Genomic DNA, 27323 nt, shown 5'->3' with positions numbered 1-27323 from the left:
TTCAACCAAGCATCTTCTTCTAACCAGGCTCCAGTTTGTTGGCAGATAAAAATACACTCGCAGAGGCTCCCAGAAGCTGCGCCATCGGCCTCGGACGAGAAAGAAGCCTGGTCTCCTCGTGCCGCTATGGAGATGTCTTCCTCTTCCTCCCCCAGGTTCCCTCCGCTCCACGTTTTTTTCCTTCTGCGTTGATCGTTCGCAGAGAAAATCTGGGGTCCAGACACGAAAGAGCCCGAGAGGGGTAGCCCTTGAGGGCAATCCCGGAGGCGGGGCGCGTCTGTCCCCCGCAGTCGGGGCTGAGCTGCGCCCCTCTCCGAGCACCCGGAGTGTTGCCGCCGAGCCGAGAAATCCGTTACCAGGCTGCCGTGTCCCCAAGGGCCATTCCAGGGCGGAAGAGGACGGGGAAAACCGCTGTGTTGATTCTCCCGCCCTGTGGGCAGGTCGCGCTGCAGGTCAGGTTACAGACAGGTGAGTCGGGCGGTTGGGCGAGCGGTTGGCGCCAGGGCACCCCGAGCCGGCCGCGCCCCCGCAGCACCCGGAGCTGGCACACGTCTGATCCCCAGGAAGGGGGGTGACCCCGCGACCGTGGAGGCCGTGCCCCGCATCCCTGGGCACATCCGAGCAGGGGCGTGGGACCGGCGGCGGGCCCTCTATCCCCCAAAGCGGGTACAGCTGCTCTTAGAAACTTGGCATCCTTTTCTTACCAACTCCCCTTCCTTCTCTCCTCCCCCCCCCCCCCCCCCCATTCCTGGCCCTCCAGGTATAAAGGTAGATTAAAAAAACAAAAACAAAAAATTCACACAAAACAAAACCCAAACCCCAAACCTAAAATAAACCCTCAGCTATCCAGCCAAGCTCCCAGTAGGGGCGGTAAGGAGAGGTAAACCCATCTTGACTGGCTTCCTGAAAAGTATTTACCAGCCTCAGAATTTGGGGAGCAAACGGTTGGGGGAGGCAATCATGGGAGTGCGCGAGGATAAGAAAATTGTTTTGAAGCTGCGTTTGCATAACTAGCACTTGGCTTTTTTTTCCAGAGTGTTTATTTAGGGGTGAGAGGGTTCGCGGTATGGACGGGGCTTGGGGTGGAAGCAAACGGACTGGTTTTTCTTAGATTGTATGGCACAAAATAACGTGTTCTAAAGATGCTGAATTTTTTTTTTAAACTGTGTTTACTGGGGGGTGGGGGAGCTGTTGTAGATGAAGGGGAACCGAAGCCCCGAAGTTCCCTCTTTACCGGATCAGAATCCCGGGCGTCTCCCCGCGGCCTCCACACAACTGAGACTTCAACAAACCCAGGAATGATCCACAAGGTCCAGAGGAGCTGAGCCATTTTCTGGCTTGCTCGTCGGAGACGAATCCACGGGTGGGGGCCGGGGTGCGGGCACTAGCGGGAGGCCCCAGCTCTGAGGAGCAATGCCCCGGGAAGCGCGTGCCGGGTTTCGTTCCAGGAGATCGCCCTGAAGTGCCTGTGATGCGGTATGGGGCAGGGGGTTCAGAGAGAAGCGTCCTTCCCTTCTTACAAAGGGGAGGGGGGAGAATCAGACGTTAAATTCTTTTGCAAACATTCATGCCTAAGGAAGGGCTGGAACAGGCAGCCCCGGCCGCCGGAACCGGTCGGACAGGTAGCGAGCTTGTTGACACCGTTATGTTGCAGGGCGCATGCTCACTCCCAAGTTTCCTGGTGCCTTTTCTATTCCACCTTATGAAACTTTTTTCCTCGGCGTGGTCTCACCCGCGATTTCAGGCAGAGGTGTCGCGGAGCCCGGAGGCTGGGAGTCTCCCGGCGTGCGGGGGAGAGGCCCGGCCGCGCGGCGGCGGCGGTGGGGGGCGGAGGGAGGGGGCAGGCGGGGCGGGAAGGTGGGCTCCGGCCGCGGGGAGCCGGGGACCAAGCCGCCGCCGCCTTTAGCGGGGAGCAACCGGGACTAGGGGCCCGCAGTCCGGGGAGAGGGCCCCCACGATGCCCAAAGTCTTCCTGGTGAAGAGGAGGAGCCCAGGGGTCTCGGTCCGCAGCTGGGATGAGCTCCCGGACGAGGAGAGGGCAGACACCTACATCCCAGGTGAGCGCCGCGCGGGGGCCGGGCCTGGGCGCCAGGTTCCTGGGGTGGGGGCAGGGGTGGCCGGGTCCCCTCTGCTCCACGACCCAGGCTGGACTCCCTCCGTCCCCCATGCCCCTCCTTCGGGGGAGTGGGGAGGAAGTTACTGGGGCACGAGAGGACCGAGAGTGAGAGGCTGGGAACCCGCGACGCCCTGCACCCCCTCCCCCCTAGTGGGCGCCTCTAATTGCCCGGCGGCGGGACCGTTGGCTGCGGCGGGCGGAGGTGGCCCAGGAGGGGGACTGGGGGCCAGGAAGGGGCAACCTCAATCCCACGTCCTCGTGGGGTTGCACAGGGATGGGTCAACCTCTCCGGGGCCAGGTGGCTCGAGATCGGGTCCCCCCATCAGCGTCCCAGGGAGTGGAAATTTGGCGCGCGGTGTCCCCAGCTGCGCGTGGCCCTCCGTACCTCGTGGGCACGGGAACTGGGAACGAAGAGCGGACGCCACCTCCCCCCCGGACCCCGAGCTTGCTCGGGAGCCCGAGTCGGGGGCTCGCTCGCCCACCCCCGCGGCGAGGTGCCCAGGTCCGGGGAGGGGCGGCGGCGGCGGCACCGCCCGCAGGTCAAACTGCCGCGGGCGCCCGGGCCTGACGCCGCGTGTCTGTGTGTCGGGGTGCGGCCCTCGCTCCGCAGTGGGCCTGGGCCGTCTGCTCCACGATCCCCCCGAGGACTGCCGCAGCGACGGCGGCAGTAGCACCGGCGGCAGCAGCAGCAGCGCGGGGGAGCCCGGAGGCGCAGAGAGCAGCTCGTCCCCGCGCGGCCCGGAGCGCGAAACCCCAGAGCCCGGCGACGGCGAGGGCCCTGATGGACACCTGGCGGCGAAGCAGCGCCCGGTCGCCAGGTCGAAAATCAAGGTACGGAGTCGACTCTGCCCCCGCCGCCACCTGCACCACGCCCTGGCGTCGGGCTCCCGGGGCCGGCGCCCCTCCCTGGCGCGCCCCTGCACCGGTGCACCCTGCGCGCCCGCTGCGCCGCTCCTGCACCTGCCCTTGGGTCGCGGCCAGGGCGCCTCCGCGTGTCCTCCTGCCTGCGGGCTTGCCGGCCGCTGCGCCCGTAAGACCCGCTCCCCGCATGGGCACAGCCCTCCCGCGTGGCCTCTGGAGCTGCCCAAACCGCTCAGACACAGCCTCCTTCCCCCATTCTGTGCATAGCGCCTGAAGTACAACCAGGCGGTTGGCGTTCCGGGGGTGGGAAAGGAGAGGCCCCAGGCACTGGGATCCCCTCCTCTGGGGCGCAGTTCCCAGCGCTGTTTGAACTCGAAGGGAATTTCGCCCCGTTCCTTGCGTTCCGGAGACAGTCGTGGGAGCTTGGCACACAGTAGGTCTTTCACAGTAACAACTATTCCCAGCGCCAATTATGAAGTGCCCGTTAGACACGAGGTCTGTGCCGGGCACTTTTAAACTGGTGTTTATCAAATCTTCTTGAATCATATGGACGGATAATCGGATTCAACTGCAAATTGCCCCATGGCCCCGCCCGCAGTGGCTTGCAGTGTTTGTTTCCCTCAGTTCTCGCGCTTCGGTCCCCAACCCCCACCCAGCCTCTTGGAATTGTAGGCCACAGTTTATCACGACGCCCATCTGCGCTTTCCTGGGTGGAACTTCCAAGATTGCCTGCTCAAAGGTATCCGCTACCTCCAAGATTAAGTCCCATTCCACTGACTCACAGCCAGCCGGAGCCAGGGAGTGGTGTTTTTACGAATCATATGACCCCAGCTTCTAGCCAGGTGGGCCTTAATGCGAACCTTTGCGGGCTCCAGTCCCTCGGTGTAGGTGTTAATTCTTCGGCGCTCCTGGGCGGTCCCAAGGCGCCCCCTGCCCCGGCCGGGGGATGGGGAGGAAGCCCTAGAACACTGCGGATTGGGAAAACTTCCGTTACTTTTGGTGGGAGGGGTCTTCCCTCCCCCGTGCATATTCCTGGCTCCTGGGGCTTGGCTCTGGGATGGGCTGGAGTGATTTGGTTATGAATTGAGGCTAGATGCTTGAGCTAGGAATCCTTAGGAAAGACAGCTTTTAAAGGATGCTGCCGAATGGGTGTGGGCATCCTGCTTGGAAAGGTTCAAAGTCAGCTGGTGGGAGGCTTTTCTGGGCCTCGTGGGGTTAAGTGGGAGGGACAGTTTGCCTGAGGCTGCTACCTCTGCCCTCCAGGAAATTCTACAAAGTGTCTCACTTGCATATTTACCACCCCACTGGAAAGACAATTGAAACGTTGTTTGGGGGTTGGTACTAGCTAGTTTAAACCTCAAACCCCCAACTGCCCACATTGCCCTGGAAAGAAAGTGGCTGGGGAAAAATATCCAGTCCCTTAACCACCATTTTAGGAGATCTCTGATGCCCCAGGCCAACAGCTCCACTGGGGCCCTGGATTAAGGGAATGGAGAAATTGATCTTATTCCAGGATGTTTGTCTTGGTGCTGCCCCCAGGGGTGGGGGTGGAGTGTAGAGTTTGCTCCTCAACCATTAACTAAATTTCCAGAGGAGCTTTTGTTTGTTTACTGAGGCTGAAGTTCAGGTTCCTTCTCCTCTCTGCTTCCACCTGAAAATAGGAGACATCTTGGCGTCAAGATGCTCCAAGATTATAGAATTATCAGCCATGGTATAGTCCATTTTCAAATGACTGGTCAAACCCCCCTTGACTTAGCAAGTGGTGTAACTTTAGAGTTCTGTGCAAAGTACAATGAACTATCTAAGAGGGGGAAGCCACTGGAGCAAGATGTATTTTTTTCAATGACTGGAAGGCACTCATTAAACAGTGGTTCTTAGAACCAGAGAAGGGCAGAGAGAAGCTCCATCCACAGCATTTAGTGCCTGCAAGGCAGCCAGTAGATAAAGTTGTGCCACCCTGGTGTTTCAGAACCATCTGACAGTAATGGTTAGGGTTCTACGCTCTGGCTTTTGCAAGTTGCTAAACCTTCCAGGCTTCAGTTTCCTCATCTGTAAACTGGGAGTGTTAATAGTAATGACATTTGCCTCAAAGAGTCGTGAGGATAAATGAGTCAAGCAGAAAACATGGTAGGTGCCCAGTGACTCCAGCTAGGATTCTTTGGGTTGGCGGAGAGACACAAATACTATATTAATTATTAACACTATTACAGGAAAGTGAACGCTCAACCAGAAGCACGAGGCAAGATGCAATACATTCTGAGCAGAGGGAGGTATGAATTCGAGGGCAGTGAGAGAGTGTGAAGAGGCAGGCTTTAGGGCTGAGCGTGAAGCTTGAGTAAGAACAGGACTCAGTGCTGAAGGGAGGATGGGAAACGGGCCTGGGGTCAGGGACAGTCAGGGTGAGGAGCTGGAAATATAGCTGGGATAGGCTGAGATGGTAAAGGGGCCAAGCCGTGAAGTGTGGATGCTCCTCTGGGGGTGGATGAGGGGCCGTGGGAGAAGGAGAACCTCATTTGGGTCCATCTCACTAGCTGCGCTTGGGAATACGTTTATGTGTTCTAAGCCTCAGTTCCCTTATCTGTAAAATGGAGAAATAATAGAATGGGCCTCTCAAGCATTGGGGTAGACAGTGGATACAAAATGCTGAGCGATTTTCTTAGTGTATAAACTGCCCAGTGGGGAGTTAGCTGATAGTGACCTGTGGCAGGTTTTGTTAACGTCCAATATTTTGTTGCCCCCAGCAAGGACAAGGAATTTACCAACTGGTTTGGCTGGATTTAAGTATTATTTGAAAAAAACTCACCCGTTTGATGTTTGGAAGGCAACATAAGCCTCATCCCTAACTCCTTGCCTGTTGACTTCAGTCTCCCAAGACAGAATTGGAAGCTCCAATTCCCCCACCAACCTTGTAACTCACCATCTCCTTGGCTGACCAGACTCCTCTTCTTGACCCTAGAGCCACCAAAGGCAGGGAACATTCCTAGTGGGCTCATATTTGCAGCAGCTGGTACAGTAATGCCTGACTCATAGGAGGACGTACGTCAACATGGAAGAGAAATACAGGCAGGGAAGGAGGAGTCAACAGTCCCTAGACATAAGTGAAAGCATTTGGGGAAAAACAGGAAGGAAAAAGGGGAAAATGCTTGGAATGGATACTTGAAAAAGCTTAAATTAATTTAAAGGGGGAAAAGGAGAAATAGGAGAACAACGTGTGAGCTGCAGATGATGGTTAATTATGGGGCATTAAATGGGGTAAGTCTTTCCTGGTGGCTCAGATGGTAAAGAATTTGCCTGCAATGCAGGAGACCTGGGTTTGATCCATGGGTCAGGAAGATCCCCTGGAGAAGGAAATGGCACCCCACTCCAGTATCCTTGCCTGGAGAATTCCATGGACAGAGGAGCCTGGCAGGTTATAGTCTATGGGGTTGCAAAGAGTCGGACAAAACTGAGCGACTAACACTTCCTTTCAAACTGGGATAAAGAGAGACCAGGCTGAGCTCCCAGGAGTGACTCCCAGAGCCACACTGCAGAACTGGGCTGCCTAGGGAGCTGCTGCGGTGGCCGCTATGGTTACTGTTTGCCCATCATGATGCTTCTGCTAATGCAGGGTGTGAAACAATTGCTGCATACTTGCCTCGGCTCAATTAACTCAGGCCTGCCCGAAGTCAAATCTCCAACAGTGCATGTAACTGGTGGAACCCAGGTTCACATCTAAAGACCACAGCTGTGAGGGATTCTGGGAAATGTTGTGTCGTGCTTTCTAGCCTCTCCTATGCGGGATGGTCCACCCCAGAGCAGGGACAGAGGCTGAGCCTGTCCACTCACAGGATCTACTCAGGGACTCAGATGTGGTCCAGTCCCCTCATATTTATGGGGAGAAAGATAAAGCCAGAGAGGTTGTTTTGAGTTCCTCACGGGTGCTAGTGGCAAAGCCCAACCGAAGGCCCCTTACTCTTTAGTGTATTGTACTGTCGTGGTGGTGGTGTTGTGTAGTTACGCTGTTGTGCTGCCACCTTAGCCACTAGTGTGTCATGAGGGAACCTGAAGCAGTTTCTACCACATGACAGGGAACAAAGCTCAGGGTTATCCCTCCCTCTCCCACACATCGTGCCCAGACCCATGGGCCTGTCCCTGGGAGGTGTCAGCACACATTTTGCAGACTACAAGCCCCATCAAAATGTCAGTGTGGGCACCTGCAAGTGTTTTAGCCCCGGTTTCTTCTGGATGATAAGGATATGTTCCCTTCAGCATCTCTGCATTTGGGAAGACTGCATTCTGCCATGTAGTGGAATTGTGATGCTTAAGGATGCAGGAGGGGTATTTTTGTCCCAAAGAAATTGGGGAATTACACTTAGCACGTTTTGAGCACTCAGACCTTAAGCAGATGTGTCAGTGGCAGTCTTGTCCACGTGGCCATGGAAGGTAGCCTAGACCCACGATAGCCTACTGCAGGAAATAGGTCCATTAATTTAAGGAACTTGTGTGGTGGAAGCATCCACAGGAAATAAAGGATTTTTTTTTTTTTCCTTTAGAAGTTGATAGGTAGGTGACCTTAGCCAGCTTTGAAGTTGGTCAGAGGGCCAGCCCAAGTCCCCACCTCCCTGGACGCTCCTGAAGTCTTCCGTAGCTCCGATACAATGATGGGTTTGTTTCTGCTACAGAGGACTATTTTTCAGAACTAGAGGGGAATTTTATGTGTATTTTAAATGAAAGCCGAGATCCTGAAGAAAACAGGACAGCAAATAAGAAAGCGCCAAGCTGCAGGGTTGGAGAATTAACTGTCTCTCTTCATCTTTCGGCCCTGAATTAATCGCCAATTAGTTAATGAATCTCCAGACTGATGTCACCTCCCACCCTCCATGGTAGCTTCCCCACTTGAGTGCTGAGCCTTTTGGAGAGTTAATTTTGGATTAAGGGTGAGACTATTAAACTTTTTCAGAAGATGACACAGTATCTGGAGCAGTACCCTGTAATTGCACACATTAATAATTTCTATATCAAAGCATGAGTATTGACACCAAACGGTAGCTTCTAGTTTTGTTGCCAGTGGAGATAAGAGAATGTTGGTTTTTAGAACTTTTTCGATTTCAGAGTTGCAGATGAAGGACTAGGGGCTAGTGACCCACACTGAAGGTTAGTTTCCTTTTCATCAGTGAGAGGAAAACTCAAAAGACAGGTGGAGAAACGAGGTTTTGACCAATTACATTTTATTTAGGACCACAGGATGCTGGAACTTGTCAAACTCTAAGAGTTACGATTTACCGAGCAACCAGTATTCCTTAACAATCCCAAGAGGCAAGCATCGTTATTGCCCACATTTTATGGGGGGAGGGGTGTGAAATTACCCTTAGAGAGGTTGAGTAACTTGCCTACTTCCCAGACTGAGTGGTAGAGCAGGATTTGAATTTAAGAAAAGAGCTCATCTAATCCCATTTGGGGCTTCCCCTGGTGTCTCAGTGGTAAAGAATCCACTTGCAGTGCAGGAGCCCCAGGAGACAGGGGTTCGATCCCTAGGTCGGGATGACCCCCCTGGAAGAGGGCATGGCAACCCACTGCAGTATTCTTGCCTGGAGAATCCCATGGACAGAGGAGCCAGGAGGGCTACAGTCCATGGGGATGCAAAGAGCTGGACACGACTGAAGCGACTTAGCACACACACATATGGTGATCTTAAGAGAATGTGATACATCTATTACCATTCCAGTGATCTGCTGCTGCTTCACAGATAACCCCAGATTTAGTAGCTTGGTATAATGTTTTACAATATTTTCTAGTTCTGTGGCTTGACTGTGCTCAGCTGGGTGGGTTTTGCCTGGGGTTTCTCTTGCGGGTGTAGTCGGATGCCAGTGGGACTGGAGTCTCCTGGGCTGGATATCCAGGAGGGCTTACTCAGGTGGCTGGTAGTCAGTCTTCTGTCTTTTTTTCTAGCTGCTTTCATTATATGATCCTACCATTTTTTTTTTCATTTTGTAACAAGTCCCTATTGATGGACATATAGGTAGTTTTCCAGCCTTTTGCTATCACAGACCAAATTTCCAGGCATATGTGAAGTGCGCTCTGTGGGATAAATTTCATCTTTAGAAATTTATCCTCCAAATGTTTTTCTGCAGAATTCTTAGAAATTTCTCTTTTTTTTTTTTTTTAAATTGATGTATAGTTGATTTACAATATAGTGTTAGTTTTACAGGTATGGTGAAGACATTCTGTTATACATATATATGTGTGTGTGTGTATATATATATATATATATATTTTTTTTTTTTTTTTCCTGATTCTTTTCCTTTATAGGTTACTACAAGATATTGAATATAGTTCCCTGGGCTATACAATAAATCCTTGTTGGTTATATATTTTATATATAGTAGTGTGTATTTGTTAATCCCATACTCCTAATTTATCCCTCCTCCCCTCCTTCTTTCCCCTTTGGTAACTATGTTTGTTTTCTATATCTGTGAGTCTGTTTCTGTTTCATAAATAAGTTAATTTGTATTATTTTTTAGATTCTACATATAAGTGATATCATATAGTATTTATCTTTCTCTGACTTCACTTGTATGATCATCTCTAGTTTTGTCTATGTTGCCACAAATGGCAATATTTCATTCTTTCTTTTTTTTTTTTATTTCATTCTTTCTTATGGCTGATTAATAAGGCATCTCTCTTTTCTTTCTGATGAAGGAATTTTTCCTTCTCTTTTGTCATTAAAAAATTTTTTTTCTTGGCCCTTCAGCACAGGGGATCTGATTTCCCAACCAGGGATTGAACGTGTACCCCCTGCATTGGAGCTTGGAGTCTTAACCACTGAACCGCCAGGAAAATCCTGTGCTTTCTTTCTGACAAGTGAACTAGTTTGGCAGAAGCTGGCTTTATCAGCCATGATCTTTTGCCTTTTAATTAACCCTACATCTTTCAAAGAGAGACTCTCTTCAGAGGCTCTGGATACAATTCATCACTGTCTGGGGCTGGACTGCTCAGGAGACATTTACAGGCAGTAAGTGGTCCTTTCTGGGGATTTTCTGGATAAGCATTTAGCAGTGACTCCGTTTGCCATATTGTGAAATGGGGATATGCATAAACGTGGGGAAATGGGAACCGTGCCTTCACTCAGGCTCAGGGGAGAACTTTTCCTTTTGCTCTGGGAAGACCAGAGGGAAGTTCCCTGAGAATGGGGTGCCCTCCCTCTGCAGTCCCCTCACTCCTCTTTGCTCCCCAAGGTTAGAAAGCTGTCTATATCTTGCTCAGATGGCCTGCTGGCCCTGTACCGCTTTCAGTGGTTACTGACCCCCTCCCCTCTGCCCTCAGCATTTTCTTCTTTTCAAACTAAAAAGTGTCAGTGATATCAGATTTCCACCCTGGACTGTCATAGGAGGTATCTATGTTGCATGCAGAGCATTTTAAAAATAGGAATTTACTGAGAGGATTAAAGTAAATAAGAGTCCAGTTTGGAACTGTGGTCGGCACTTTCCCCAGGCACGTTGATACAGGGCTTTCAGAAGACAGCTCTCCTTTTCTTCACGTTTCTAATCAGAATGACCAGGGTCATTTGCCTGTGTTCTATTTTATTAGCTGTGCGACCTCTCAAATGACCTTCTTCCTGCGTAGACTTGGCTTTGAGAAGCTCCAAGTACCCTTTGCCAAGATTTGGGCTATATTTAGTCTTTTTCACATCCCTTCAATGGAGGCAGTGACCAGAATGAGGACTTGGGCACTGTGGACGAGGGGGAGACCATGACCTGTCCTGGTGACGGGAGAGCCTTGGGCACAGTGGAGTTGCCCTCAGGCTCTGTCACGTCCCACCACTTCAGCGGACACAGGGCACAGGTGGGGTATGAGGCAGGAAGGTCTTTAGACTCAAGCCCCGTGGTCCTCTTATATCTTCCAGTGTGCCCCACCTCCCTCCGTCCTCTGACAGTCCAGTTCATCGGGGATCCCAGGTAGAGCCCTGCCCTTCTCCGCTTCTCTGGTTCCTCGGCTCTCTTCATCAGCTGTTCTCCAGGGCTCAGGCTAGCCAAAACGGGCCCCACGCAGCTCCTATTTCCCAGCCCTCTCCTGAATCTTCTTTGCCCTTCCCCCATCTTTTTCCTCCTCTTTGGCTGAGACACTAACTTCCCAAGAAGCATGTTTCCTTGCACCAGGGCACCCCTGTTCAGGGTTAGGTGCCCCTCCGAGCAGCCTCTTGCACCCTGGACTTCCCAGATGGCAGTGGCTTGTGCCTAGGCCTGTGCCTAGACCAGCCGCTTCTTGGGGACAAGCCATCCTGATGACGGGGCACCCTCCAGCTCGGAGCACAGGCTCTGTCTGGGATTAGGCACACATTAATGTCGGCTGAGACTAAGATGGAGCAATTGAGAATGAACCGCTGGAGGGGGCTGACTGAAAAGCCCTGCTCTGGGGTCTTCACCTTCTGCTACCGTTGAGTCGTTGTCCAGCAATTCTTTCTGACCTGCACGGTGCAGGGTTGCCATCTAGGCTTGGGGCCTGGGGGTTGGAACCTGCACAAACACTTGCTGACTTCCACCAGGTGTTTAGTTGAGGAAGACAGGTGAACCCTGAGGAAATGCTTCTGTGTGATGGAAGCCTCTGGAATGAGTTGGAATAAAGTGCTAAACCATCTGAAGGCCAGTCCTTCATGTCTCAAGTGTGGTCCATGGACTGCACCGTGGCGTCTCCTGGGAGCTGGCTAGAAATGCAGCATTCAGACCCCAGCAGACCTCCTGAATCAGAAGTTGCATTTTAACAAGACCCCCAGAAGATTCGTGTGCACACTGGGGATTGAGGGGCTCTGGTATTAGAGGTACCGGGACCAGTTTGGGCAGGCACTGCAGAGCCTGGAGAAGCTTATCTGGGAGGGAACAGGTGAGCTGGGCTTGGTGAAGGTGGTACCTCAGGGGGATGAAAGGAGGATGTTTGAGACTTGGAAGGTGTTAAGCCAGGAAGGGACCAACTCTTCTTGCGAATGACACTTGTCTGAAACAAGTTTTTTAGGTTCTTTTATGAATAGAATTTTGGCAGAACAATTGGCTTCATCTTCTAAAGGATCTAGGAAACCTTTGATGAACATAACAGATCTGCTGTTTTTCATCACATAGTTAGAGATTCTGTTTTCTTCCTTTGAGGCAGCAAATGCAGTTGAGAGAGTGGAGCAGACTGTTCAGAACCTGGGATTTGATTATGGTTTTTCTGGTAATGAAGCCGTGGGATCCTGACCAAGTCCCTTCGGAAGGCAACTGTCATTTGTTCATGATTCTGGGTCAGGAGCTGGGGCATGGCCGGGCCAGGCAGTTCTCCTCTGGGCCGGTTTTTTGACTCAGCTGGTGGTAGTCCTGGGTGGGCCGGAAGGTCCAGTGGCCCCTTATCCACACCTGGCACCTCACTGCTCCTCCGCCGAGTTGCTTGGGCTTCCTCACAGCATGGGGTGCTCCGGCTTCTTGGTGGCCTCTGACTTCCAAGAGGGAGGAGGGAGAAAAGCCGCTGCTAGGTCTCTTAAGATCTGGAAGTGACACAGGCTCTGCCAGATCCAGGGGGCGAGGAGACAGTCTCTTTTGATGGATTCAACCTCGGTGCAGGCCCGGAGGGAAGAAATTGACTGTGGCTGTCTCTGGGGGTTCTGGGATGTTATCAGACCTACACTCCTCTCTTCTTTCTCCCTTCCATCTTCAGCACTGGCTTCCCCCTCAGGGTATGAGGTGGCAGCTAGAGCTCTAGCAAGCAGGAAGGACTAAGGCCAGGAAGGGCACCATCCTCCTCCTTCCAGAGAGTGTATCTTACTAGGGTGGTGGTCCCACCCCCACTTGCTGGGGGCGGGGCGCCGCTGGAAATCAAGAGCATGGATGTAGGGGGAGCTGCCCTGTTCCACCGCTGCCCAAAGCCTACACCTGTTGGGAATTTTTAGTAGGGGGCGGGGCAGGCCAAGCCAGGGCCAACCCCTCCCCTACCCCCCGCCCCCCCAACCCCGCGCTGGACCTCACGCCCCTCTCTGCCCCAGTTCACCACAGGCACCTGCGGCGATGCGGCCCTGCATACCTGCGACCTGTGCGGCAAGGCCTTCCGTCTGCAGCGCATGCTCAACCGGCACCTCAAGTGCCACAGCCAGGTGAAGAGGCACCTGTGCAGCTTCTGCGGCAAGGGCTTCAACGACACCTTCGACCTCAAGCGGCACGTGCGCACGCACACAGGTGAGGGGCGCGGCGCGAGCTCCCGCGCCAAGAAGGAGGGAGCCCTGAGCAGAGCCGTATTTCTGGGAGGATCGCGGGGAGGGGGTGACGGGGGCGGAGGGAGGGCCATTTGGAGCCAGGCCGCCTGCCAGCAGTGCCCCCTGGGGCCCGCGACCACCCCCCTCTCTCCTGGTCTCGCCCCCAGTGAGATGCTATTGGAGGCAGGTCACTGGTTGGGAGTGCCCTGGGATGCCCACTCGGAGCATCTGGGCGTCAGGTGCAGCCATCGGGCCGGGCTGATGCTGGAATGCAGTTCCTGTGGTCCCTCTTGCAGATATTTTGTGCTTCTCTCTCGGGAAGTGAGCCTGTCTCAAAATAGCATCACGTTGGTTCCTCCTGGGAGCTCAGAAAGAGAAGAAAACACTCAGCGACTTAGCACTCTCCAAGCCTTCTACGGGGGTGGGGAGGAAGGGTCGGGGCCCGGGAGGTCAGGCGGGCGGGCAAGTTCCTGCCCCCTCAGCCTTCCTCAGTGCCCGCTTCTTGTGCAGCGGGTCTGAGTCCCCACCAGCTCCTTCCACAGACAGCCCTGGGGGGTGCCGGCTCGCTACTCTGCCGGCATCTCTGATTGCTGGTAGCCTCCCCAGTTTTGTGTAGGAGATGTCTGGTCTGCAGGCTTCTCCTTGAGGGCCACACTTTTGCCAGAGAGATCCCTTGAGAATTCTAAGATGCCATTTCCCAGCTTAAAAAATTCTCCAACTCTGGGCAGGATGAAATCCAAAGTCTCCATCTTGATGGGCTCCATATAAAGCCCCTGTCGGTCTGGCTCCCATCTTCAAATCTGCCTCCTGTTCCAGCCCCTCCGAACCCTCACGCACCCCACTGGGCTCCATCCTCTCATCCCATCCTGACCAGTCTTATGCGGGTCCCTCTCTCCCTACAGTCCCTAGAATTTGTTATTTATAGTCCTGTTGACCCCTCAGGCCCTTTCAGGGTTTAGGGTTTCCCCTCCCACCACCACCCCCCGCCCCCGGCATTTTGGGGGTGGGAAAATGTCCACTCCTCTCTCTCAGTGGGGCTCTCAGCTCCCCAAGCCCCACATAGGGCCCTTCTCGGATCTTTGCTATTGAGATTTCCTTTATAGACTCTGTCACACATTTTGTTCTTAGGTTACTAGCCATGAGCTCCTTCCTGGCCTCAGAAGGGTGTTTTCACCCCAAAGAGTGGTCTGACATGCTAAAAGGTTTTTCTTTTTCCCTTTAAAAAAAACTTTGCTAAAGTGAAATTTTCATTTAAATTTCATTTAAATATAACAATGCATCCAGAAAAGCACACATGTCATAAGCGCACAGTTTGAGAATGTAGGAGTTTCTACAGAGTGAACACACCCATCTAACCAGCGGGAGTATTGACAGACCCTATAAGTCACTGCCCTGCCCCGCACCCCCTCTGGTCACTGTCACCTTACCTCCGAGAGGCACTGTTAGCCTGACTGATGTTAGCAGCGTCACTGACTGTTGTCTGGCTTTGAATGTGATGAAAGTGGAATCAGTAGAGGATGCTCTCTGGGGTCTGGCTTTAATGCTTTCATTTCAGTCCTGAACATGAGAGAACCTGTAAAAGTTTGACCTCTGTGTGGCCAGGCTGACACCTTGGGTTGAAGCAGGAAGAATGCTTAGGGAGTGGCTGGTGGTAGGGTAATTATGGAGGGTCCTAAATAGGGTAATGTAGGTGGTAGATGTCCTGTGGGTGGTAGATGGTCCTATGAAAGGTGGAGGGCTTCTGTGGTTGGTAGGGCAGCCCCAGCTATCAATGAACCCAACAAGTGGCTACAAAGCTGGTCTAATAGGCAACTAACCCAAAGGGTTGAGAAACTGGGGATCGGTTGCCCAGTCATTTGTCGTTGGTTGTCCTGGAGAATTCCTCAGCTTTGCATCTTTTTCTGAGGATGTCATTGAGGGCATGGCCTATTTCTTCTGCAGCTCCTTGCCTGATGGGTTCTCTGGCCACTCCCTGATCCTGGATCCTGGCCTTTAAGACAAAGTGAAGGGGGCTCAGGGAGCACTGTGGGCTGCTGGTATGGTCAGGTGGAGTAAACATGGAGCTGCCTCGTCTGTGACTGAGTTAATTCTCCGTTAGTGGAAATATGAGGGACTGACCACTCTCAGGGAAGAGTTTGCAAATTGAATCGGTCACATAGTGGTTAAGAAATCCAGATCTGAGCTAGCTGTCTGTGCTTGCTTGTCCAAATTACTTTTTTTTTGCTTTAGTTTGTCCGTCTCTAAAGTAGGCGTGGGGTTTTAATACCTATCACCTAAGTGATGGCTGTGAGATTTCAGGGCAATAATGGTGTATAAAGTGCTTTGCACTCTGTAAGCACTTAGTTCAGTTCAGTTCAGTTGCTCAGTCGTGTCTGACTTTTTGCGACCCCATGAATCACAGCACGCCAGGCCTCCCTGTCCATCACCAACTCCTGGAGTTTACCCAAACTCATGTCCATCGAGTCAGTGATGCCATCCAGCCATCTCATCCTCTGTTGTCCCCTTCTCCTCCTGCTCCCAATCCCCAAGCATTTAGTAAATATGAGCTATTAGAGGTGGTGAATGTTGAAATAGTTGGCAGAGTTTTCCTGAGGCCTGAAGACTCACCTCTGTGCTTCCAGAGACCTCAGCCCACATAGAGAGAAAGAACCCAAACCCTAGACTCCCCAAGAAAGCCAGAGGGTGTGCCAGACAGAAGAACAAGTGGCATCAGGGAGGCTTCTCAGAGGAGGTGTCCTCTTGGTTGAGCCCTGAAGGAGGAGCAAGATTTTTATAGACCTCTAGTGACTGCTAAAGGAGAGGCCGAAAATCCCAGGGATCCTGCAAGCTAGGCGGTACGGCCCTCTCACCAAAAATATCGTGAACTCTAAAATTATAAAGTGACTTGAATTTTTTTTTTTTTTTTGGCCATACCATTGCAGCATGTGGGATCTTAGTTCCCTGACCAGGGATTGAACCCTCAGCCCCTACAGTGGAAGAGCAGAGTCTAACCATAGGACCTCCAGGAAAGTCCAACTGATTTGCATTTGAGTCTCTATTGGACAGTTCTTAGATCACTGAATCTATAGATAATGATTTTAATTTTTTTAATCATAATTTTAACTCTTAAAGTGACTCCTCCTTAAGCTTCTTAAGGGGCCCAGAGCCAGTTCTAGTCCTCTGGTCTTCTGATGTTCAGCTGTGTCCAAATCTTTGCAACCCCATAGACTATAACCTGCCAGGCTCCTCTGTCCATGGAATTTCCCAGTTAAGAATACTGGAGTGGGTTGCTATTTCTGCCTCCAGATCTTCCTGACCCAGGGATTGAACACACTTCTCCTGCATTGCAGGTAGATTCTTTATGGTGGTTAACAAAAAGTATTAAGGAAATGTCTTGAACCTGTTTTCCCTGCTCTGGTTTATTTTCTGATGGAGACTTGCCTCCAGGTAATGATGAACCAGAGAGAGGAGTCAAGGGCTTGTTGACAGGTTAGCTGCTGGCAGATCAGCAAAAGGCCACCAGCTGTGGTCATGCTGCTGAGCGGGAGCTGGAGGGACAGACCTGGCCTTCTGGCTCGAGAGGCCCGCCCTGTGAGCTCTGAGCTCTGTGCCAAAGGGATAATTGGTAAAAAGAGCAAAGACTTGGGAGTCCTCTGACCTTGTAGCTCATATGAACCACTTCACTAGCTCCAAAGAGCTCACCAGAATTCTGTGAACTTGGCTTTGCCTTTGGTTGAGACGCAGATGCTGGATTTTTACTCTGGACAGTGACAGGTAAACGTTGTGTTTGGACCAGAAGCAAAGATGTGGACAGTTTTCCCAAGTACAGTAGCTAGTTCAGTGAAGGTTGTGGTTGCTCCCAGTCTGGTCGGGCCAGTCCATGATTAGTGTAAAAACTTACCTAAGAACTCTGGAGCCTTGTTTTGAGAATTGGAGTGACAGCGTTGAGAGTTGGACAGAGCTGGGTGGGGCCCAAAGAGCAGGGTGAATCCCCTCCCCCTCATCTCCTCCTGCTCTCTGCAGCCCCAGAGAGAGCAGGGCGTCTAAGGAAAGATTCATAACAGGAGGAAACATCTTGGAAAAGACCCAGGGAAACCGGAGCCTGGAAATGTCTGACCTTAATATCCAAGTAGATGAAAGAAAAGATTAGACTTCTCTTTTGGATATGACTTCACCAAGGAAAGAGTAGATTGCGGGTGTGCGAGTGAGGTGGAGGGTTGGGGGGAGTGGCCATGTGACATCTGACTCCAGATTGAAAGAAACTGGAGTAGAAAGAAGAAGCTCCGTTACCATCTTGTGAAAATATATTGGCAAACGAGTGGCTATTTTCAATCCAGATTCTTTTAGGTTGGGTTCCCTACAAGCAGTTTCTGAGATGATGATTCTTTTTCTTTTTTTTAAAATAATTACTTTTATTTTTAGTTATTTGGCTGTGCCCGGACTTAGTTGTGGCATGCAGGATCTTTAGGTCCCTTACCAAGGATTGAACCCAGGACCCCAGCATTGGGAGCGCATAGTCTTAGCCACTGGACCACAAGAGAAGTCCCTGAGATGGTGATTCTTATAAACCGATGTATTGAAGCGTAGGCTCTTGGGAGAAGCCTGCGAGGCAGGGGGGACCTGCACAGGATAGCAGGGATGTGGCCCTAGCCTGATCCCACCGGGGTCTTGCGTGGGACTGGCTCTACAGGCCTGTCCTGCCCCAGGCAAGTGGGGGCCCACTGAAGGGGATCCGGTCGGGGAACCAAGAGCACTCACTGCACACAGAATAGAGGGGTTTGCCCTGTTTGAGAAGAGTTGACAGGGTCACTGAGGCCAGTGTCAGGTCAAAATGACACAGAGGACAGAGGGGGAGAGTTGGGAAGAGCTTTCAAGAAAGGAATGTATATTCAGTTCACAGCCCGTGAAAAATGTCATGGGTCTGTTTTTAGAGAATATTCTTTTGGCTTTGTTTAGCTCTTTTAGGTTGAACCAGCTGGCCATCCACGGAAGGAGACGGTTTGGTTTTTTGGTGGGGGGAGATCTGTCATTTAGAGTAGAATGTCGCAACCAGCATGGGCCAGACTTGGTACTCACCGTCTCTGCCCTCGATGCCCGGGACCCTGAGCACCACCGGCACCTGGGGGCGAGATGAAACGCCGAGTCATGTCTGCAGAGGTTTCAGGTGTGTGGTCTGGGTGTTGTTCGTCACTGTGACCAGATGTACCAGGCTCATCAGACAAGTACAGCCTTAATTGAAAGCATTTTATTTTCCTCATTTGTAGAAGTGACTACTTACTGTGTGAAAGACTCCAGTCGACATAGAAGCTATAAAGGGGAAAGCATAGCTGCTGTAACCAGCTGAAGAGGGCACACATGTCTGGGGTCACCCGCCCAGTTTGTGGGAGGCTCCAGAGCGTGTAACCCATGTTGGTTATACCTTTACAACTCTGGCTAGAATAAAAGAGTCAGTTCGAGGTGCTTGTCATTCCTGTGGAAGCTTCTGAGTTCCATGGGGGGACACTGAGGAATTCAGGTTGGAGGTCACTTGAGGGAATGGGGGGGGCTGTTGACCAGAGCAGTTGTGTCTGCCCTGCCCCCACCCTCACCCCAGCCCCCAAGGGGCCCTCTGGCCTTATCTTCCATCTTGGCCACATTGAGCAAGAGAGGAGGCCAACAAATCCCGTCTTGATTGAAGAGGAGGAAATGATGGTGTCGTTTGTTTGGAGGTGAAAGGAAAGGAGTGGAGAGATTGGATTGGGGGAAGCACAGGGTGGGAGAGGCTTGAGTGGGGTATGTGGGGGAAGAATAGAGTTACCTCCACCCCTCCCACCCCAGGGAGCTGAGGAGCAGAACACAGACTCCTTCACTCAACAAGCCCGCCCCTCTTTGAGTTTGACTTACTTTTTAGCTACAAAAAATAATATAAAAGGGAAAGAAAGAAAAAAAGAAAAGAAAAAAAAAAGAAGCCTCCTCTTCACACCAAGCCCTATTTCCACTCTTGAAAGCAAAGGGAAGTTGCTCAGTCATGTCTGACCCCGTGGACCGTAGTCTGCCGCACTCCTCTGTCCATGGGATTTTCCAGGCAAGAATACTGGAGTGGGTTGCCATTTCCTCCTCCAGGGGATCTTCCTAACCCAGGGGTCGAACCCAGATCGCCCACGTTGCAGGCAGACCATCTTGAGCCGCCAGGGAAGCCCCTCCTGAAAGCAAACCACCATTTAATTTTTTCCCCCAGAAATTTTTAGTACACACTGCTTTTTCATGTACTATCTACCTGGGAGACTGTTTCCTACCTGCACAGATGGAGGTGTCTCACTCTGTTGAATGGGTGTCAGCGCTTCTTATTGTGAGATGATGATGTAATTTCAAATATGGAGGCACTGTCATTTTTTTTCTTGCTCCAAATGTAACACTGTCTTTCATTTTCAGGGTTTTTTTTTCCTTTCCTCCCTTCCCTATTTCTTTTGTTTCTCTCCCTCTCTTCTAATTTTAGAGAATGCAATCACAGATCTTCTTATATATCCTTTGCCTACTTGTGTGAGTCTTCCTGTAAATAATTTCCCTGAAGCTGGCTGAAGGGTAGACCACTTCTGATGTTTATGGGCGTGGTCACATTTCCTCTTGTGGATGTTGCCCTAAATGTCCACTCCCACGAGGTGGCCTGCAGAGAGCTTTTCGAGGAAGCCCACTTTTGAATAAAGTTTAGTAAAGGAGACAGACACAGCAAGCAGAACAAAACAGATATTGCCAGTAACAAAGACTTTTCTTTGGGGATATGTGAGATGAAGCTTGATTTGGCAGTAGAAATAGAACGTTTGAGAAGAAGGAACCCTTTGTGATAACCCACACACAGTATTTTCTGGACTAGGTGATACAGGCCCACAGCACAGCACTGAAAGTGGCTGGGGAAGGAAGTCTGTTCCTGCCTCTCTCCACCAGCTGCCTAGGGACCACATTTTATTATTTTATATATATATATATTGTTTTTTTTTTTTTTTTTTTACCGTGCCACGTGGCATACAGGATCTTTGTTCCCCAGTTAGGGATCAAACCCAGGCCCCCTTCTGTAGAAGCATGGAGTCCTAACCACTGGACTACCAGTGAAGTCCCTAGGGACCACATTTTAAAATGTTATCATTTTTGAAAAAAAAAAAAAAAAGTTATCATTTTTTAAAATTTTTGATTTTTTTATAATTATAAAATGCTTTTTAAAAAAATTTCATCACGTGTCTGTTCCATAATGCTTTTTAACAATTGCTGGGTTTTTTTTTTTTCAATCACTAACATGCTTTTGTTTTTGTCATTGACAAATGATACCGTGATTGAATCATTGCTTTGACTCCTTAAATATTACTTAGGTGTACATTAAAAATATATGTCTACGTTTAAGAAATGTAACGCATTAAAGAAGTCCTCTGCAAAATTGTTGTTGTTTTATCACTAAGTTGTGTCTGACTCTTTTGTGAGTAGGAAATGGCAACCCACCCCAGTATTCTTGCCTGGAAAATCCCATGGACAGAGGAGCCTGGCAGGTTCCAGTCCATGGGGTCCTCAAAAAGTCAGACATGACTTAGCAACTAAACAACAAGAAATTCTAAAGTGTGTCTTTGTATTCTTTTGACCTGCATTGTAGGCACTTGAGGCTGCATCCCATTGAGTATTTACTGTGTGCTGGATCCTTGGCTCATGAGATCTCAGTTACTCCTCAGAGCAGCCTTACAAGGGGGTATTAATTATTGTCCCCATTTTACAGGTGAGGAGACAGGCATGGACTCGGTTGATGAGTGGTTGATGGGTAATGCCTAGGTTTCCAGTGGCCTTGGACTCTGTTACTGTCTAGGTGTTGGGGATGGTGTCTCTCAGTTCTGGAGCCCCACTCCCAGCACAGACACAATTGGCCACTGCTCAAGAGCATTCATGTCCAAGACAGGGAGACCTTGGCATCGGTGTCCCTCACCTGGGCTCCTCTCTGGTCACCTTTTCGCCGACCTCCGAGTCTGTGGGGGAAAGGAGGACTCCAGGAGGTAGGAACTTATTCCCAAGCCCAGAGTCACCAAGAGGCAGCTGCTGTGTGACAAGGTCTGCTTGCCCCAGTAAGTGAGGAGTGAATGTGGTGATGGGGTAGGGGGAGCAGGTTTGCAGAAGTCAGAATTAACTGCAGTAACGAGGTGTGGGGGCCTCCTGTTTCCCCCTCCCCGCCTCTGTCATCCACACGATACAGGCTTCCAATACGCTCTCGCCCTTGCCATCCAGGCTGCGTTGGGTGCGGTGCCTGTACAATTCAGCTTAGCAGCTGGATGAAGAGAGGAAGGAGACGTGACTCTGCATGTGGGCTTGTCCGAGGGGCAGGGCTCGGGACAAGCAGTGCAGCCCGTCCACCCCTCTTCTCAGGCCACCATGGGGTGGGACCTCCAGGAGTAGGGTGGGAAAAGCACCCACTTCCAGAATCTAGGAGTCATTGCTCCAGGATAAAGCTGTTGGAAGTGTGCTGGTTTCCCCACCAGCTGAGTTTGGATGTTTTAAAATAGTAGCGGGCTGTTTCCAATCCCTCCTGAAAGGAGCAGCTGGTCTCTGGGTGAATTTGTCTTGATGAGCTTCGGGTTGGAAATCAGGGTGATTCTTGATTGGCCAGAGGTGGTAGAAGCCAGCTGCCTTGTGGGCCCAGAAGCCTGGGTAACACAAAGCCCCTTGTGGCCCAAACATGCGACCTACTTGGTATATTCCTTTCGGGCAGGTCTCATCATAGCCCCTACGTTTGTAGAAACTAGCCCCCAAGATGTGACTGACCTCTCTTTTCCTGCGAGTAGGGTTCATTCATTCATTCATTGAAAAGTGACTTGACAGTGACAGTGTTTGTTGCTCAGTTGTGTCTGACTCTTTGTGACCCCATACTGTAGCCCGCCAGGCTCTGCTGTCCATGGGATTCTCCAGGCAAGAATACAGGAGTGGGTTGCCATTTCCTCCTCCAGGGGATCTTCCTTTCTTTTCCTGGGCCAGGAGGGTTCGTTCATTCATTCAAAAATGATTTACTGAGCACCTATTATGTGCCAAGTGCTGAGCATTATAATGAAGTTTCTTTTGGCAGTTTTTCTGGAACCTGCAGAATATAATACAGGCCTGCCTTCTGCTTGGGTGGGCTGGAGGAACACCCTACCACAACACTGAACTGATGGGATTATTCTCACACTGAGTGTTAGAGGCAATGATGGAGGCTTCTGGATGTGGAAGAATAGTGGAAGCCATTCAGTTTGTTCAATTTGTTCAGGTGGTTGAATGAGGGTGGAGAGTATTTTTTTTTGTTTTGTTTTCATTTTGACTTCCTTTATCATCTGTGTAACTTCATAAACAGATATAGCTCTCCAGGAAGCACCAGTAAGGCACTGGGGACTTGTAACCTTGAGGAAAAGATTGGGGTGCATGTCTGCCTCAGACACCCCAAGTGCCGTCCATGGCTTCATCTGGCATCGCTTCAGACCTCAGCATAAGTAGCCTCAGCATCACCTGGGAACCTGCTAGAAAATACAGGTTCTTGGCCCCACCCCAGAACCGGGATCGCCAGTGAGGGTGGGGGGCCTGGAATCTGTGTTTTGACAAGCCCTCTATCTAGGTGATTCTGTTTCGGACTCTAATTTGAGAACCACTGCTTTTGCTTGAATCAGGAGGTCTAGGGTGGGGGCTCGAGGCTCTGCACTTCCAACAAGCTCCTAGGTGATGTGATGTGGGGTGGACCACACCTTAGTACCAGGTTGTACAAGGCAGCATGATGTGATGCGAGGGTGTGGGCTGCAGCAGTGCTTCCTCACTCTCTATAGTCTTTAAAAGATGGGATTTGGGTGCAGCTGAACAACAAAACACCATGGTGCTGCTAAAAAGGGATGAAATCAGGCTGTAAACACTACCATGGTAAAATCTCCAGGACTATTTACTTATTTTTATTTTTTATTGAAGTATAGTTGTTTTATAACATTGTATTAATTTCTGTTGTATAGCAAAGTGATTTAGTTATACATATATGTTCTTTTTTGGGGCTTCCCTGGTGGCTCAGATGGTAAAGAATCTGCCTGCATTGCAGGAGTCCTGGGTTCGATCCCTGGGTTGGGAAGATCCCCTGGAGAAAGAAATGGCAACCTACTCCAGTATTCTTGCCTAGAGAATCCCATGGACAGAGGAGCCTAGTGGAGTCAGTTGTATCTGACTTGCAAAGAGTCAGATACAACTGAGTGACTTTCACTATATGTTCCTTTTTTTAAAATATTCTTTTCCATTATGGTTTATCATGACATATTGAATATAGTTCACTGTACTGTACAGTAGGACCTTGTTGTTTATCCATTCTATATATAATAGTTTACATCTGCTAATCCCAAACTCCCACTCAATCCCTCCCTGAACCCCCTCCCCCTTGGCGGCCACCAGTCTGTTCTGTCTGTTCTTCTGTTTCATAGATAGGTTCACTTGTGTCACATTTTAGATTCCACATATAAGTGATATCATATGATATTTGTCTTTGTCTGACTTACTTCACTTACTATGAACATCTCTAGTTGCATCCATGTTGCTGCAAATGACATTCATTATTCCATTCTTTTTAACAGCTGAGTAGTATTCCATTGTATATACGTACCACATCTTTAGCCATTCATCTGTTGATGGACATTTAGGTTGCTTCCGTATCTTGACTGTTGTAAATAGTGCTGTTGTGAACACTGGGGTGCATGAATTTTTCTGAATTATAGTTTTCTCTGGATATATGCCCCGGGGGTGGGATTGCTGGGTCATATGGTAACTCTATTTTAGTTTTTTGAGGAACCTCCATACTGTTCTCCATAGTGACTGCACCAATTTACATTCCCACCATCAGTGTAGGAGGGTTCCCTTTTCTCCACACCCTCTGTGGCATTTATTTGTTGACTTTTTAATGATTGCCATTCTGACTGGTACCCTAGGAGTATTGTTAGGCAAAAAAAAGAGTAGATTTTGAAGATATCTTTTAATAGTTTGCTTCCATTAAAGCTAGGATAGTAAAATCATAATAAATTTCATTGTTGTATAAATCAAAAAAGCATTTTAGAGTGTGAATTTTAATTTTCACTATTTTTTCAGCAACTTAAACAATTTTTTCTTTTTTGGCTGCACCACAGGGGCATGCAGGATCCTAGTTCCCCTACCTGAGATCAAACCCATGTCCCCTGTGGTGGAAGTGTGAGTCCTAACCACTGTACCACCCAGGAAGTCCTTGAAAATACTTATCTTGATTGATGGTTTTGCATACTCTTTTTTTTTTTTTTCCGTACTCTTAAATTTTGAGCCTAAAGCTTTGGGGATTCCTGTGGGAAGTGGTCTTTCTGGCCACCAGGCCCTGAGATGGTCTAACTACTTGCAGCCTCCTCTCTGCTCCATGGACCTCTCTGGACTTCCAGAAGCCCCATCTCACCCAGTGGGGTACCCATGGGGGCGTGGGGGTGACTGTCATTTGATTGCTGAGCTTCTTGCTCTGTGTGGTACCTGTGACCTCATCAGCCAGGAGGCAGGCCCCACTGATAGTAGACCAGATTTAAAGTCAGCACGAGATCTAGATTGGAGATGCTTTCCTGACTGTAGCTCATGTCCTCAGTGCTCTGCCTCTGCCCCTGTCCCTTGCCACTTCTGAGCACATCTGTCCATGTCGAAGCTGACCACTGCGGGTGTTCTTGCTGGAGGCCCCCAACCCCACCTCCAGGCAGGTGGGACCTTCTGTGGAGAGAACGCCCCACCCCCCAAGGGTGCTCTCCAGGGTGCTGCCTAAGCAGAGGGACAAAGACCCCAGCTCCCGAGGGGCAGGGTGACTCAGAGGTGTGTGTTCTCCTCTGTCCCCTACCTTGCCTGACCAGTTGGACCCTGGTTGCCCACTGACTGGATGACCCCCCCCCCCAACCTTGTCATCTTCTCCCTCCCCTGAAGGTGGGGAGTCACCTCACACTGTTCCTGGGGTCTCCCTTCCTAGAGGCTCCTTCCAAATACCTCCTTTTCCAGGAAAACCCAAACTAAAATAAAATCACGGTTTACTCTGCCCACTCTGAAACCCAAACATTAAGGCAGGCAAGTGAGAAGATTAGAGTACCTCCTCTTAAAGCCAGGTGGTAGAGTTTTGCTGTTTGCGTCTGTTTTTATTATGTTTGCTCTGTGGACAATTTTGTCTCCTGCCTTAACCATTTTCTTCATATTCTTCATCCTTGGTTATGGTGATTCTTTTTTTCTCCCTATTTCCCCAACCCAGGAGCCCCTGATGAGTATGTTTCTCTTGTTTCTTGGGGGAGTTGGACTTTACTGCATCTAAGGGATACCACACACTATCTGTCTTCCTCTATGGCTCATCTCACTGAACATAATGTCCTCAAGGTCCATCCACATTGTTGCAAATGGCAGGATTTCCTCCTTTGACCTGACTGAATGATACTCCATTGTAGATATGTACCACATCTCCTTTATCCATTCATTTGTTGAGGGGTACTTAGGTTGTTTCCATGTCTTGGCTGTTGTGAATAAAGCTACAGTGAACAGGGATGTGGAGATAGCTTTCTGAGATCCTGTTTTCATTTTCTTTGGATAAATACAGATAGTGGGATTCCTGGATCATATGGAAGGTCTGTCTTTAAGTTTTCAAGGAACCTCCACCCTGTTCTCCACAGTGGCTGCACCAATTTACATTCCCACCAAAAGTGCATGAGGGTACCCTTTTTTCCACACCTTCTCCAGGATTTACCTCTTGTCTTGTTGATAATAGACATTCTGACAGGTGTGAGGTGATTTCTCCTACCTTGTTCAATTGCTAAGTCATGTCTGACTCTTTGGGACCCCACGGACTGCAGCATGCCAGCCTCCTCTGTCCTCCACTATCTCCTAGAGTTCGCTGAAACTCATATCCTTTGAGTTGGGGATGCTGTCTAACCCTCTCATCCTCTGCTACCCTCTTCTCCTTTTGCCTTCAATCTTTCCCAGCATCAGGGTCTTTTCCAGTGAGTTGGCTCTCCTACCTGCATGGTGGCAAATTGCACTTTTCTGACGACTGTTGATACTGGGCATCTTCCCTTGTGTCTCTCAGCCCTTCATATGTCTTCTTTGGAAAAATGCCTATTCAGTTCCTTTGCATGTTTTTTGAATTGGATCATTTGGGGTTTTTTTTTTGCCATTGAGTTGTATGGGATGACTTTTAATGGCCTCAGAGGTGGGAAGCTCTGGCTTGGCCTTGACCCGCTGGTTCTGTGTCTGCCCCTCGCCCCTGCAGGCATTCGCCCCTACAAGTGTGATGTCTGCCACAAAGCCTTCACCCAGCGCTGCTCCTTGGAGTCCCACCTGAAGAAGATCCACGGGGTGCAGCAGCAGTATGCCTACAAGCAGCGCCGGGATAAGCTGTACGTCTGCGAGGACTGCGGCTACACGGGCCCCACCCAGGAGGACCTGTACCTGCACGTGAATGGTGCCCACCCGGGCAGCGCGTTCCTCAAAAAGACATCCAAGAAACTGGCAGCTCTCTTGCAAAACAAGCTGACGTCCTCGCTCCAGGGAAACGCCAACCTGAGTGAGGAGGAAGAGAAGTAGGAGAGGGGCGTGGATGCCAACTCTGCCACGTGTCCACGGATTCCTGGTGTTGCAGGTCCCCTGCCCCACGTGCTATTCCAGAGTCCAAGTGGTCCGTTCATCTCTGTCCTGGGGGCCTCAATGGGGGCTCCGTGCCAACACTGTCGTTGATAACAGTGGCATCAGGCCCCTGTCACCTGGGCCCTCAGGAACGCTATCACACTAATGGAAGCTTGTGGAGGGCTGTGATCACCGTCTGGGTCTAGTTTTCATTTTTTGTTTTCTTTTTAGGATTTTCACACGTGGAGGCAGGGGTGTTCTGAGAGAAACACCCTTGGAGAGATTGATATGGTGCCTTGAAATAAAAGTACTTCCACTTGAAATGCTACTCCAGCAAGGAAAACGAATTCTGTTATTCTGAAAGCATTGGCCGGAGTTATTCTAATAAAGGGAACATCCTTGTGGAATTATCCGGCTCAGAATGCAACAGGAGAGTGCTGACCTGGTGCTCCCTGTCTAGGGCTTATCGCGGGACCTTGACTTCAGGTTGTTTGGGGGTCACTGTTTTTTATTAGTGGATGGGTTTGAAGAAGTGAATCTTGAGCACTGGGTAAAGGTAAATACATGGCTGGTGAG

At 50.3% G+C, this 27323-nt stretch overlaps 1 protein-coding gene across 2 annotated transcripts; it reads left to right on the top strand.

Annotated features, from left to right (window-relative positions):
- The first annotated feature begins 107 nt into the window (after window positions 1-107).
- Window positions 108-27075, top strand: OVOL2 (ovo like zinc finger 2). Of its 2 annotated transcripts, XM_043884931.1 has the most exons (4): window positions 1189-2057; window positions 2727-2947; window positions 12963-13152; window positions 26395-27075. In XM_043884931.1, exons 1-4 carry the CDS (start codon window positions 1958-1960, stop codon window positions 26706-26708), a joined length of 825 nt encoding a protein of 274 aa, XP_043740866.1. In that variant the 5' UTR covers window positions 1189-1957; the 3' UTR covers window positions 26709-27075. The 2 variants fall into 2 exon arrangements, with proteins under 2 accessions (XP_043740868.1, XP_043740866.1); XM_043884933.1 differs by lacking the exons at window positions 1189-2057; window positions 2727-2947 and adding an exon at window positions 108-468.
- Window positions 27076-27323: the final 248 nt, after the last annotated feature.

This window comes from Cervus elaphus, chromosome 23, assembly GCF_910594005.1.
Source record: "Cervus elaphus chromosome 23, mCerEla1.1, whole genome shotgun sequence".
Taxonomy (NCBI): Eukaryota; Metazoa; Chordata; class Mammalia; order Artiodactyla; family Cervidae; genus Cervus; species Cervus elaphus.
The sequence above is the reverse complement of the archived record's forward strand: the minus strand, read 5'-3'. Positions and strand labels throughout refer to the sequence as shown.